We start from the raw sequence: 15,310 nt of genomic DNA, 5'->3' as shown, positions 1-15,310 counted from the left end.
AAAGAGGGAGCTAATGTAGATGAAGAAATTGTTGGGCAAGAATGGCTTGAAGGGAAGGGGGAGATGAAGGGCAGCACAAAAAAGATCACAGCAGGATTCTTAGATTGAAAAATCAAATTCCTTGCATTTCGTTAGGAAAAAGGGTGGCCTGCATGGCTGGATAAGAAATGTACTATAGCTAAAGACGCAAAAATGACTGCCAGCAATATTGGATACAAGGAGTGTGATTAAGACTTTGCAGTCCTGTGGCCATCTTTGTGCTGCATTGGATAAAAATAATTTCCAGATCTTATCACAAAAATGAAAATAAGACACATGCTACTTATTAGCAATGTCAGCTTCATATAAGAGTTGTTTCACAGCAGAGGAGGTGGGAAGGGAATCTGGCATGCAAGAAAGAGAACAAGCATAGATGGAAGTAAACTGGTTAAGGATAATAGGCAGAGTTGTAGCACCAAGACAACAGATTGGGCAGTATCAGAACATTTGGGGAAAGAAAAATATGTAAGTCAGGTTGGAGATCAGCAGGATGAAAGTGCATCAACTACCAATTTTCTGGAGCTTACGAGATGGTGAAAAGTAAACCCAGCTAAGTGGCTAGCATAGGAGAGATCACCAACAGAATAGGAAAGGATGGGGTGCATTTCTAATGGAAAGATCAAAGCTGTATATGGGAATACAGATAAAAATAACAACAACTGGAAGTAATAATCAACAGTGACCACTAACCATGCACAAAGACGCCCACAACAAGGTTCATAGAATACCATAGTGTAGGGACTATTGCTTTATGCAAAACAGATTCTGTAACCACTAGTTCACGCAGAACTACCTTACCATAGGACATGAGTTTACCTGCATTAGCATGTAGTATATCCCAGCCACACCATGGGCTGCTCCAATGTACTGCTTCCTGTGCCACTGATACAAAAGAGGACAGCGGTCGGTTTTACGTTCCTCCTTTGAGAAGTTCTTGCCTGATTCAATAATGACGTCAACTACCTGAGGTTAAAAGAGAACAAACATTTCTGTTAGTCCAGCTATCGCTTACTCAGAAAATATTTTAACAGTGACACTTAAAACTCTTTTAACAGTGACACTTAAAACTAGCGAGGAGTTAAAAATACGATACCGTGTTCAAATTTACCTTTGCCCCACAGAATAAAGCCACACGTATGTGTCCTATTTCTATAACCCATAGTGTATTATTTATCTGCGAGGCAAAACAGCTCATGGTATAAACCTCTAAATTTAAATGAAGCACAACAACATGTAAGCATTTCTAACCACTTGCTCTTTTATTCTATGTCTGCCTCCTCTAGCAACGGTGTCTACTCACCAGTCCTCTCTTCCCTACCCACTCCAGCCCCACTCCCTTTGCCAAGTCAGTTCCAGTCTGCACTCAGGCTTCCCATCTCAGTCCTTGTCTCTCTGTCCTTTTCTGCCCTCCCTCCCTCCAACCATGGATCTGTTACCATCCATGTACCCCACTGGGTCTGTCTCAATCTTGTTTCTCCCACCTAGTCCACATACCCAACCAACTCGATCTTCCCTAAGCCAACTCTCCGACCCAATTTCCCTCTGCTTCCTGCCAGCCTCCAGATGCAATTCCCTGTCCCGTCTAGGCTCCACGTTCCAATCTACTCCTCTTGTCCCCTTTTAGGTGAAGAAATTAATAGGAGTCACACCTTCCCTTGGGAATCAGAAGTCTCCTACCTCTTTAATAACAGACTGCGGCACAGTGTCGGGACCGATTTCCATATTCAAGTACAACAAGGCATAAAGGTAACCTGCTCGGCCATAAAGAAGCTCATCTGGAAGTTCAGAATCTGTGCTGACAACTGTTCTCTGGAGCTGCAACAGCCTGCATACAGCAAGAGGAAAAGAAAAAAATCTGATCTTCTCTTCAGGCTGCGCTGAACTCTGTGCTCTGGGCACCACCCAACTCAGAGGAAAAAAAAATACCTCACCCTTCATGTTTGGGACAGGGAATGTAATTAGGGAAGATGTTTTTATTCTCCTCTCCAATGGCAGCTATTGATTATTTCAGACTTTGTTCTGCATTTTTCACTTGCAGATGAACCAAACAATGTGACAAAAGCAGGTACTTATTTATTCTGATTTGTACGCTGCCCTTTCCAGCAAAGGAGGGCAGCATGCAATAAAGAAACAGAATGATTTATAAAACAGGGAATCGATTCAGAGGGGTTTTTCTGGTCTCCCGATTCTATTTGGATTTGGTGATTCGGCCTCCGAATTGGGCTGAATCTTCTCCTAATCGAATGGGCAACCGAAGCTTTGCACACCCCTACTGGGTTGATATCCCTAGAGAGCAAAATCAAATCTGCTCCCAATCCATATGAGGGACAGGCAGACTACCTGCCCTGCTGCACCATCATGAGTCACCCATGGGAGAGGGGGATCAGTCTCTATGGCCATTGTAACAGGGAGCCATAAGAACTGCAGGACGTAGCTTCACAGGCAAGTGGAAGCAGCTGAACATGGGCTAGCTGCCAGGGACCTATAGGTTGGAAGTGTTTACTGTGTGGAAGTAGGAGAAAGCCATAGGAAGGCAGCAAGAGAGCAACTGCAGCAGTAGGCTGCTCTTGAAGCTAAAAACACACTTGTGGCCAGTCAGGGAGAACCCCTGACCTGAAGAGGAGGAGCCCAGGGGATATGGATTTTGGTTGCTGAGGCAGAGGGGCTAGTGCAGCCCTGGAATCTGCCAGGAGAATAATTCCTGGTAGCTCAAGCTGGCAAGCGGTGGAAACAGCAGGCCAGCTTCCCATGGGTTGAGAGAGCCAGCGAGTAGTGAGATGGCTTTGGCATCTGTATGGTGACCCTGAGGAAGGCTTTGAGTCTTTTAGTTGGAAATGGGTGTTTGCATTTGTTTTAGTGTCACACTGGAGGCCTGGATGGTGGCTGTAGGGTTGGTTGGAGGCCACACAACGGTGCATGAGGGGCACACAAGGTTTTGAGCTCTGCTAGGGGCAGGAGCACAAGACAAAGCAAGCCGAGACCAAGAGGGCCACAGCCTGAGCCCAGAGGAGGCAACACAAGTGAGCTGACGCCAAAAAGAGGTTGCGACTGTGAAGCTGGGCCAGAACAATTGAACCTAAGTTAGATGTTCACAGCTAGAGTAACAGATGGGCTATAGCCAAGAGGCGGAGGTCTATACGGGAAGGCAAATGATGACAGTGACACCTGTGAGGTATGGGCATGGCTACCGGGGAGACTGGATGCCATGATTAATGCCCTTAAGGTGCTTTAGTGCCTGAGGACAAGACTAGTGCCAGCCAAGCATGAGAAGTAGCGAGATGTGAACTGAGGCTCACTTCGGGGCCCTGGGACAACCTCCCTAAGGACTATAATATCCATCAAGGCATGGCAGGCAAGACAGACAAGGGAGGGTACCCCAAGGAGCTGAGGTGTTGCAGGAGTAGCTAGGCCACCGGGGGTGTCATGGCCACCCTGGGTGCCAGGGCCTGCTACACAATTGCGTGCTCTTTCTTCCTGTCTTTCCCGATGAAATAGTCAAACAAGCTAACAGTTAGCTGAAACCATGATTTTTTTTTTTAATTTAAAAACAGGACCATCTGCTCTGTGTATCCACATCAAACTTGGTTCACACAGTCAATGGAACAGTCACTAGCTGGTAACAACCTTCTGTACCCGTTAGCCTCTCGGTAATCTAAAACACCAACTTGACAGGCTCACCCTCCATTTCATTACTAACACGATGAGCTATGTAAAAAAAGGAGCTTTGATCATTTTTCTTTGGAATCTTAAGGTGTAAAGCCATCTTAATTCAGTCTCATATTAAAAACATACTTTTGTAAAAAAAAAAAAAAAAAAAAGCAAAAAACCCTCCAAAAAACAAGTAGAGCTATTGAATGTGATGATCAAAAGTTCTTCAGATCAAACCAGAGCATGAGAAGCTACCTGTTAAAGGAAGCAAAATGCAAACTAGGGACCAGTTTACTATAAACAATGTGTCTATTGCTTTGGTACCTGAAGGACCCAAAACCTCAAAAAAAACAAACCAAAAAAAAAAAAAAAAATCAAACAAACTTCACTTTCAGTCTTCCTCTTGAAGAAAATTTTCAAGGAAAAGTTAAATTGCCAAGTTAATCGCTCTTAATCTTGTTTCACTAAGACTCTACTTTAATGTATCATCAAAACAATGTTCCCTACAATCGCATCCAGAAGGATAGCCAGCAATTAGCTTTGCTCTAGTCTAAAACCTGTCAACTTTAAAACTGAAATATGCATGTCAAAGTAGCAGCAGAGATTAATCTCACTGGGACCCTGGATTAGAAAAAGACTGATTAAACTTCTAAATATAAACTGGACTGGAAATGTTGAAGTGGGGCCAGCCCTCAAGAGCTGATCTGCCAATTTTGGCACAGCAAGGTATGCAGACAGAATGCTAACAGGTGCAGTTATGGTGCAGAATGCAAACTGTGTAGTGCGATGATGCTGAGGATACTCAGGAAGATATCAGACAGAGATGACAGCAGAGGGATGGAAAAGTTCCCAGAAAAGCTCTAGATCAAAACATGATTTCCCAGGATGCAGGTGAAAAAACAAGAAATCTGGAACAGAAAATGCTTTGCCTAGCTCAACCCTTGTGCCCAGTAGCTAATTAAAGTACTAGTCTTTCATAATTTAGTGAAAGCCCTTTTTTTTTCTCCCTAGTGTAAGGACAAGTTAATCAAATGCAATGATGCAGATACATGTATGCATAAGCATTCAAGTATTTGAAAATCTGTAAAATGAAAGAAGCAAAACACACCTGCATTAACTCTAACTATTACACGAGTGACTCAAATTTTCTAGACTCAAGGCACCCCTTGGAAAATGCCAGCTCTTAGTTTTCACTGTTTTTTGACTACAGAAAAATAACAGAGCAATTCTTCTGCTGCCACGAACTCAAAAAGAGCTCAACAGGTCATGAAGTTTTTAACACTATGAATTCCTATTTGAAATCTCTGGGTCTATCTTGTGAATTATGTCTACACACCTAACAGTTCTAATATTGCATAATATCCCACAGCACCCTTGAAAGGATTTCAAGGCACCCAAAGGTGGCACCTGGTTGAGAATGACATTCAAATAAATGCATGCTGTGGGGCAGACTCTCATCTCAGTTCTGGCCCCTTTAGCCTGTGAAGCTAAAGCTGCACAAAGGAGCCCTAAAAGCTCTGGTTCAGGCCAGGGAGAGACGATCTTGGCACAAGTACTACAGAAAATAGTTTTAAGGCTATTCAGAGCCATCTTTCAGGGCCCTGGCAGACATTAATTTAGTCACACAATTTGGATATGACAAATGCTATCCCAGATCCCCCAAAAAATCACACATTCTCCCACGTCAGACAGGCATGGTAGAATGTGTGATTTTTGACACCCTGGACAAAATTTATCAGATTCCAGTCATGTGACTGCTGGCCAGTCCCTGATGCTATGCTTCAACTTGTCAGAACACAGAAAGCCCATGGGCTGCAGGCTGACAAGCTGAAAGCCATGAAGTGCAGCATTGGACTGCACTGTGTTGCTACAGGTGTGGACAAACAGGGAGGAAAACAACTTGTCAATGCATGGGGAGCCAATGAGCTCCCTGCACATAGGCATCTAAAGCCTCAGTACAGCCCAATGCCAAAAGTGCCACATGTTCAAATTAAAGCACAATGCAAACCAGCTACAAAGATGTTCCACATTAAATCTGGAACATTTTTGTGGCTGGTCTTCCTTGTTACCATGTTGCAAATGGTTCATTTTAACTGCATTTATTGCTCAATTTGTCAGGAACCTCCCTGCAAAGCCTCAAGTAATGACTAAGTCAGGCAGGACTGCAGCATACTGCATTGTATGAAATCTGTCCACAGTAGAGGCCTAAAAGGCAGCTTGGTAAAAAACATGGACAAGCTACCACAGCTGTCTGAAGTTATCCTAGAGGTCCTGGAACAGATCAGGAAGGGCAACAAAACATCTCACTCCCTATATTTTCAGAAATTTGAATGCAGGATTCTATGAAACCAACATAAAACCAAAGACTGAAAAGTCCACTTGCCCAGAGCCAACAGGACACTTTTCCAAGAGAGGATCATTATCCTTTAGGGTTGCAAAGATACCTTCCGAACATGAACCAGTGTAAACCAGCCTCAGTGGAGCTCCCTCGATTTTCATCAACTAACAAATCTAATTAATTTTTCATTACACGTTTCTTAATTTCTCAAAGATGCGTTGGGGAAATGCTGTCCAATTTTTTATCCTGCCCTAATAGGTGAAAGTCAGCAAGGATAGCATTTTCTAATCTTGCCAAGTCCATACCATCTACAAAGAGAAACTAAGTAAGTTATAGTTTTGTTTCCCCCACCATCACCAGTCACTTACTTTGTGACACACTCTTTAGATTCACTGTCATTCTTCAGTTTGTGGTAAACCACAGCACCCACTGCCAAGGGTCCAGCATCACCACAGAGAAAAGTAACCCTTCTTCCATTCAGATTACGAAGTATTCTCTTCACATAATCAAGAGACCGTTGCAAGTAAGTCTGGTCTGTTGTGACACGGTAGAGTTGCAGATATAAAAGGGCTATACCTAGAACCATATACAAAACAGAGATAGAGAGAGATTTTTCTTTCTGGTTAAATTATCTTTGTACTCCTTCCCTCCTAATCAGTACTCCACTATATGAGAAAAATACTTGTGCTGCTACAGAGGTGATGTTTAAAAAAAAAATCAAGGCCCTGTCTGCTTATCTGTAAAGTTTGATCAGGAGAGAAAAAAAACATTAAGCTCAGGGTCCTCATTACATATCAATTCAGATAACTCATCCTGTCAAACAACTAAGGCTATCATAGAGTCCAACTGGAGCCATCCAATTTTCAGAGACAGACAAAGTGAGACAGAGAGAATTACCAGTCTTCTTGAAAACTCAGACCCTTTAAGTGGTCTAAAGTTGAGTACCCCAAAATCAGCAGAGACTTTTAAGTGTAAGCCAATATGCACATATACATTCAAATACAGTATGTGAACATATGATACATATCCACACATGTCCAATAAAGCAGTGTTCAACTCTCCACCTCTGCTGCCACTGCTCTCCCTCTACCAAATTTCCTGACCTGCTAGAAGACACATGGGCTGGATGAGATGGCTCCACAAGCCAGATCTGGCCTGCAAGTCAGAGACTGATCACCACTGCAATAATGGATTTCCTTTAATTCATTTAAAAAAAACCCTGTGCTATACTCCTTGGATGTGCCAGTTCTACCACACTTAAATACTGTTCACAATTGGACCACTCAAAAAGAACTGTGATAGGGATGTTTTTAAAAGGAGCTACTGCTTTCTTGCATCCTGCTCCAAAGCAACACTGTTGCACTGAGAACAATCCTATACATGAAGGCTGTTGGGCTGCCTTGCTTTTAGTTTTTCCATTTGCACTCAGGACAAAACGCGTACACAAGCCAAAAATGTGAATTAGCAGCAGGCAGCATGGAAAAAACCCAACCAATTAAAGAACCATTCAAGGAACAATACTGTCTACTGCAATTTGCCTTAGGCAGCCTGGGCTTGTCTACACTGCCTCTGTGCTGAGTCTGGCTTACTTGGCTGCTCGCTCTAGCTTTATGCAGACTAGATCATGGAAGGAAGGCAGTGTTGCTACTTGGGAGTGGCCCCAAGCATATGCCACCATGTACGCCTGAGAGCGAGCCAATACATGTGTTGGAGCACATGTATGCTGGAAGCAGCATGCTTCCCAGTGGTACTCCTGGGTTTGGCCTGACGGCAGTGTCAATTTCCCTTTGGGTATCAGGTGGCTTTAGGGCAGCCCTTTGCAATGCTGACTCTCATTTTAAATGGGCAATTTCCTATTCAGCCCTTTCACTCAGTAATGAGGTAAGGTTTTAGACCCAGATTCAAGAATCTTAAATGAGCCCATAGAGGATTTCAGATGTAGGGTTAATCAAGCTTCAACCTATTAACCTCATTCTGTAATTTTCAATTATGAAAACACAGCTCCTGTTTTATTAATGAAACAAACCCACTTAAAGAAGATGGCATTTCAAAGGGAAACATTCATTAACCTACTGCAAGTTTATGCACATATGTGCATGTTTGCAAAAGAGCAAGGTTGATCTTATAACCTTGTTGCAATCTTCACTTGGATTGGGAAAAAATTGAATAGGAGCACTCACTAATGGCAAAATTCAGTGCAGGGCTTTTTTATGCACCCCATGTATACCTCATGTACAGCTGGAGCATTTATGCTCAAATCTGCTCTACGCACTATGGAGTGTCTTCCTACCATCTCTGAAGAAGAAAGCAGAGATGGCCATGATGGGGAAAAGCTACATTATGTCAATTCAGTGTCCCCTTCCTTATGTAGTTGTCTGAAGACCAGTCTGCATTTCACGTACAAGGCCTAAATACTTGGACTTTGTGAAGAGGGAACAGAGTTCAGCTTTGAGATCTAGTTTCAAACCCTTGATCGTCTATTAGATCTTATGATTTCACAAAGATTACTTGCAAGCACAAATACTGCTCACATGGATAAGGCTGTGCAGAATCAGGCCCTAATCTGTCTTTAACTGCTTTGCTAGCGTTATGTAGCTAATGTCCCTCTGTTATTATGCCCTGCAAGTTACAATATTTTACTATATGCATTCTTGGACATGCTACTGTTCATGCTTAATGCTGACTGTGTACATCTCTCGGCTTGGACAGAGAAATTAAGAGTGGTCATTTTCAGTCTCCTCTTCTTCCAGGTTTTCATGCACTAGCACAGTGATGAAGGAGGCATCCATTTTCAGAACATACTTGAAAAACAAAAAATCATAAGAACATTCCTACTCAGGTTAAATTTTGTAAAGCTTTTATTAAAGAAAAAGAAAGCTACATTTTGGAATTAATGTAGTTGGCAAGTTCCGTTAGGATGGCAAACCTACCTTCTGCTAAACTGCGGTACTTGCTCATCTATCTTGTCGTTCCAGCTAATGATGGTTTTGTTACTTTCATTTTATGACTCATTTTTATCACCCTGGAGTTGTTGAGCCATAAATTCCCTCTCGTCAATCACTGTATGTCAGAATGTGCTCTGCTGGAGTTCTTTACAAATGTCTGAACAACAATGCCCACTGCTTGCAAGCTGTCTGCTTCCGCTTAACTGACACAGAGCTGCTCCCCTTTTCGGATTTTAAAATACAATTATTATGCAAGCCACAGTTGCCCAAAATCTCTGCCCATCCACCCATATTACCATTTGCAAAGAACAGACGGATCCCCTCCCAGAACTATCAAGGAGGAAGAAAAGGAGAATGTTGAATCTCCATAAACCAGAACTGTACCTGAGCATGGGCAAATCTTTCTGGAGTTGTTTTCCAATCCATTGTTTCATACCCTACATGACATACATCTGCCCAGAATAATCTTCAAACAGGCTATGCTAAAAAGAGTGATTTGCTCCAGAATGACATAGGCAGGGCAGGCAGAATGGTCTATCTGTAATAGGAAAGTGGCACCTGCACAGCCAACAACGAAATGGTCTTTTGGCAAATGGAAGAACGCTTGTTCTGATTTGAGGCCAGAGACAGCACTCTTTATCTTAATGACTAAAATGGCTAATCAACAGTCGGGAAGCATCTATGAAATATTGAAGTTAGACAGCAAGACTTTGCACTTTTCATATGCCATGCACTTGACAACACTCACTTTTTAATGCCCACAATATTCATCAAGTGATTTTCCCAGATCCATACAGAAAATGGCAGTCAGAATATGAATTCAGCAGTTCATGGCTCAAAATCCTGGGGCCAGAGAATGCCTGTCTGCCTCTCTCTCTCTCTCTGCTTTCTAAATTGTGCTGTCAGCAACCAACCGAGTCCTTACACATAATTCAACTTAATGGAGAAAAGGAAAAACAACCCTGCAAGTACAACATATTTTTAAAAAACCACAAACCAACGAGTAAGCACCTTTTTATCATAAGACTCTTCAAACTCAGAAGCCAATTAATTCTCTCTCTACAGCCGTCATCCAATGTCCGATTAAAGCCAACGGGAGGCCTTCCACTGATACCAACAATCCCCATAGAACTGAGCCGACATATACCTTCTGTAATATCACATTGTCGCTGAACATTAAAATTGCAAACCTGGGACCTAAAACCCTGATGGCCCCCAAAATGTCATTAAAAAAAAAAAAAATGCTTTTATGCAAATCCCAGACTGCTCACCAGTCCAGCCCGTGTATGTAGAACAGTCATGCGGGTCTGCTGTTTTCAAGCCCTCTTCCATTTGCTGCAGCAGGTCCTTGATTTTTGTCTGGATCTGTCTTGTAAACTGATAACTTATCTGAAACCAGAAAGAAGACATAAGAGAATAGGATGAATTCAAACAGCCTTGGAAAATCCAGGCCCACTGCTTGAGAGTTCTCGGTGATATATTAGGCAAGAAGACAGTACACAACTCAAAGCAGCTAATCCAGTGAGGAATCATGGACCGGGACTTTCCGGCTGCTGTAGTGAGCCCAGGGGCTTCACTCACTTGCTGAGCATGCACCAAATCCCAGAAATTAGTCCATGTATCCATTTAAATAAATATAAAGTTAAAGGTTTTGGAGAAAGACAAGGAAAAAAATAGTAATTCTTCCCATTTTATGGATAATTTATTAATAAAATGTAATTGTTACCAGACAGTCTGGTGCATCAGTCCTCTACCACAATGGCAGAGATTTTCAGACGGTGCTTTTATTTTCAAATTCCCTCCCCCTCCCCAGCAATACCCCCAAACTAAGGTAACATATCCATATGGTATACATGCATATTCATTTCCTGGCTCTAAAATTAGCACAGAATGGTTTAGGAACGAGGAAACTGATAGAGCTTTCACACTTGCTAAAACCAGTAGAGAGAAACATGTTAGTAACCAGTGGCATCCAGATAAAAGATATGTTGACTAATTCAGTTAACTATTGCTTTTCCAAATGCAAACTAAAAATATTGAAGTTTTTCAAACAATAGTTGGTCTTGCTATACTCCTTCTGGCTTTATTCCGTTAGCAGCTTGAATAAAACAGATGGTTGGAGGCTTACTTAATATTAACACGTTCACATATGCCATTTGTAATTTTCCATTGCCATAGGGGATTAGTTCATTTTGAAGACAAGTTCTAGAATACATCAAAAAGGAGGACTGAGGAAGGATTTTAGTTGAAAAAAGCCCCGAGTGCAAACATGCAATTAAATGCTCCAATTATGCTGCATTTATTGTTTCTACCATATCTCAAGGTCAGTGGGTTCCAAGCTTCCAGTTTTACAGATAGAAAAGTATGTGTAGTAATGATCACTGTCTACATATTTCTCTCTCTCTAATTAATCACTCAAAAGTACATTATGTGGTCAACAACTCAAATCCAGTCCAGGCTAGTAGTGACCAACAAATTCTATAAAAACATGATGGCTGGGTTTGGTGCTCAATGTGTTCCCATTAGAGGATGACAACAGAATCTATACACCTTACACTCACTGTCAGACTCAATATAGAAAACAATGACAACATTTTCATAAGACTATGAAGCCCTTCCTACTTTTTTGGATGTTCTGAAGTTTTAACAGAGAAGTACATTAGGTACTGTAGGTCTTAGGCATACAATCTTTTTAAATAGCAGCCGTTCAAAACAGAATAATCTAATTTAAAACAATGGGCTGATTTTCCGCACAATAATTTTTACTGAAAAAAAAGTTTAGAAACCATTCCAATTAGAAACTGATTCACATGGTATAGCCCCATGCCCATACGACGTTCACACATTAATGCCCTAAACTGTTTAATAAATACGTTGCTAAACATCCTGGTAAACATAGTAGATGGTTATATATGTGCAAAAACTTGTGGCAGCTATACAGGTGAACATAAGGTATACTAATTTCAGTAGCATAATCATTTTGAATATTCCAACTGGCATTCAGACTTTTGTGATCGTGCTCTTCATTATATCTATTTCTATCAACACAATGCAGAGGTAAATTTGGTCAACTGACCGGTCAAATATCAGTCAAAAATTGTTAAAAGTTGCTAATAGGTCCAAATAATACACAGAAAAAGCACATTTTCCATTAAGAAATATGTCAAAAAACAATACATCAAATGTCTGTCAAGAAAACTACAAAAAAAGGGGGGTTTTTTTGATCGGTCAAAAAAAAAAAAAAATGCAGTCAATTGACACGTCAATTGACAATATTTGACTGTTCAATTGATGGCAATGCACAAGGGAAAAAAAAGACCATTGACATCAAGATATGAATGTTTTGTTTTATTTTTTGGCGTGTTCTGCAAATTCTGAAAATATCCAAAAGCACAAATGGTTCTCTTCAAAAATCCACTTGCTGCAACACTTCTCTGGTGGAGAAATATACTATATTCTCCTCTACTCAATTTTTTATGTTAAAAAAAATCCAAATCCACGATAATCATTAATTTTTATTTTCAGTTATGCAGTAATGGAGGAAGCCCTTTTCAGCTTGAAGCAACAGAAAGGCAGGAAATATAAATATGCAATTTTATGGATAAAATGCGATATAATGGATTCCTAGTAAGCCATATCAAATTTTCTATTGCAGTGGGGAACTATATCTATATGTAATGTACAGTATGCATGTATACACAGCCTGTTCCAAAGCCCTCTGCCGAGGGCAATAAAAGAATACAATCTATAGGACTTGGACAACTTAGCAACATTCAGTTTTTCCCTAAATTGCTATGTTGACATGCATAGCTTTAGAGGCCATCATCATGTTGGTAGTAATTATTCCATGCCTACTTTCTTTAGCCTCCAGATCAGCTAATGTGACTTTTTCCTTGGTTACTTAAAAGTGTACATTGCTGGAGCCAGAAGCTTCCTTTCCTGTGGGGTTATAGAAGAGTGAGTCACTCTTTCTCCTTCTTTTAAGAAAAAAAAAAATGACCTTGGTATTATTATTTAATGGCATTTAACCTGAATGTCAGATAGAGCTCTGTAGGAGAATTAACACCAGCTCCCTCTTGGACTATATAGAGGATTATTTTTCAGTACTGGAAGAAACTATGCAGGTCAATTTAAAGTCTTAAGAAGACGGGATAAAAATGCAAGAGTAAAAGGCCTGATGCATTAATACTTTCACTTTTCTGCCCAAATTATGCCAATGAAGGTATAGTAACATAAATCAATACTTGCTGGATTTCCTTCATTTTACAACTGAGGCTGATTTTGCATTTGTGATTTTATATTGAACCAAAGCACAACAGGCAATTATCACTTTCGTTGAAACTTCTTAGGAACAAGAATAAGTCTTACGTTCCAACTTTAGACAGATCATTGTCTAAAGCAACTTAAAACCTTGCAAATTTAAAAGGGAAATACCTTTGGGTACTGTGCTATTCATCTAACTTGGATACTTACTGATATGGCCTTCATTAGCACCACATTCATTAGTTTGGGCACCACATAGCCATTAATCTATTTATCTTCACAATGTCTTATGTAAGAGGAAAGTACTGTTCTTTTTATATTTTTTTATTTGGTTATTAACAGGATCCAGACATGTGACAGGGGAAAAAAGATGCTCTGATGCATAATACTAAGAAGGGACAAATTTAGTCTACAGACTAAATTTTGACCAAAATGCCCATATGGCAGAATCAGGCTTTCTTTTAAAATGCAGGATTTCAAGGTACAGTACCCTAGCTATGTCAAAACAGAACTGGGCTTCAGTGTTGTAGATGCAGAACTGTTTTATTCAGGGCAACCCAGCAGACAGCCTTTTGCCCTTATTAAATTAACCGTTCTATTCCAGCTGTCACGTGGGAGTACTGAGAACCACCACATCTCATCACACTAACAGGCCATCCCATCCAGCACCAGGAAGTGACACCTATATACCCAGAAAGCCCAATCCTGCCTCCCATGAAGCTGACACTGAGAACACAGACTAAAAGAGACAGTTGTGAGATGGCTAATAAGTATAGATGATGCAGAAGAAATTAGACAACAATGAAGGACCTTCTACATTCTTTTGCATGCGTGACAGTCAGGAAAGGACTGAAAAACCATTTAAAGGAAAAAATGACTGGCACGATGCTGAGACATAGCCAAGGAACTACATACCACCAAATCACCCAAAGATATCCCAATTAAAAAATCCTGTCCCCACTAGGCATCAATATTTGTCATTTGTTATTATCAGGTTTAAAACTGTTCCCTAAGAGCAGTCATCCTTCCAGTCACCCTAATTGAATACAGTATATAGTTTTTCAGGGCACATGTAGCATTTTTAAACTTAATGACAAATTGGATGGGGTTTTTTTTTGAAAGCAGCTACTTGCATGTGCTTGCTTGTCACCTGTCATTATATTTGTATTAAAACTCAGCACTGCCAACATATTACAATTCTATAGAAATTCTTCCAAAATGGGATTGAGATACAATAACAACTTGAGCTTTAATTCTGGTGATACTGGTAATTTGTCCTGTATAATATACAGGCCTAGCCTAAATAAGGAACCTGGGCAGTGATACTACCACCCAGCATGAAGCTCCATTCTGTGTACTTCTGAGAGAAGTATTCAGTATTCAGAGAAATATGATAATAGGTGTATTGAAGAACCAAGTCACTTTATTGCTAAGATTGAAAAGTACTTCTATAGCTCAACTTCTAACACTTCTGTTGATAAACAGTCAGCATAAAAGAAATTAAATGTATGACATTTTAGAGGCAGATGCATGTTGCTGTCAATAAGCTTAGCTGGGAATTTGTAGCCCTTTGATTCATGTCCCTGGTGAATCCATTGTCAAGAGGTTTCCATTCCCAAAATGTTTGGATGCCCTTTGAGAGCTTGAACAACAGTTGTAGGTTTTTGTGGTGGAGTAAAAAAAATATCTACTACCTATTTTTAATGATTCTGAGTTTGCAATCTTTTAAACATTGATATTTTAAAACTAAAACCTCACACACACACTTAGGTTATGGGACATGTACATTACCTGGACCATCCAGAACAGATACATTGCTTCATCTAGGTTAAAACTGAAGCAGTTTTACAACATTTATATGGTTCCTGGCTTGTCTACACACAGTGATTACAACATAACAGCTGTTGCCCTTTTGAAACAGCTCCAAATGGTTGTGTCCATAACTTTTCATTTGTCAATTCCCCCCTCCTACAATCAATATAAAAATTCTCAATCAAAAAGTTTACCAGTTTTATTTTTATTTTTAAATTACAGTTCAAATCTGAAACATTTTCATGGAAAAAACACCATGTTAAAA

The 15,310-nt window shown here is 40.5% G+C and overlaps 1 protein-coding gene across 2 annotated transcripts in view; it reads right to left on the bottom strand.

Moving 5' to 3' along the window:
• The window catches only part of LANCL2 (LanC like 2), a 38,047-nt gene extending 22,958 nt beyond the window's left edge, over positions 1–15,089 (bottom strand). Inside the window, exons 1-5 of one of the 2 annotated variants that reach the window (XM_006022159.3) lie at positions 15,025–15,089; positions 10,242–10,359; positions 6,394–6,601; positions 1,717–1,864; positions 856–1,002 (exon numbers count right to left, since the gene is read on the bottom strand). In XM_006022159.3, coding sequence (XP_006022221.1) covers positions 856–1,002; positions 1,717–1,864; positions 6,394–6,601; positions 10,242–10,359; positions 15,025–15,048 — 645 coding nt within the window. In that variant the 5' untranslated portion in view covers positions 15,049–15,089. Of the gene's footprint in view, positions 1–855; positions 1,003–1,716; positions 1,865–6,393; positions 6,602–8,955; positions 9,193–9,718; positions 10,199–10,241; positions 10,360–15,024 lie in introns of those variants that run through there. The other variant, XM_025202326.1, reaches the window with a different exon arrangement.
• Between the last annotated feature and the right edge of the window lie 221 nt (positions 15,090–15,310).

Source organism: Alligator sinensis, unplaced genomic scaffold (genome assembly GCF_000455745.1).
Source record: "Alligator sinensis unplaced genomic scaffold, ASM45574v1 scaffold213_1, whole genome shotgun sequence".
Classification (NCBI taxonomy): domain Eukaryota; kingdom Metazoa; phylum Chordata; order Crocodylia; family Alligatoridae; genus Alligator; species Alligator sinensis.
The sequence above is the reverse complement of the archived record's forward strand: the minus strand, read 5'-3'. Positions and strand labels throughout refer to the sequence as shown.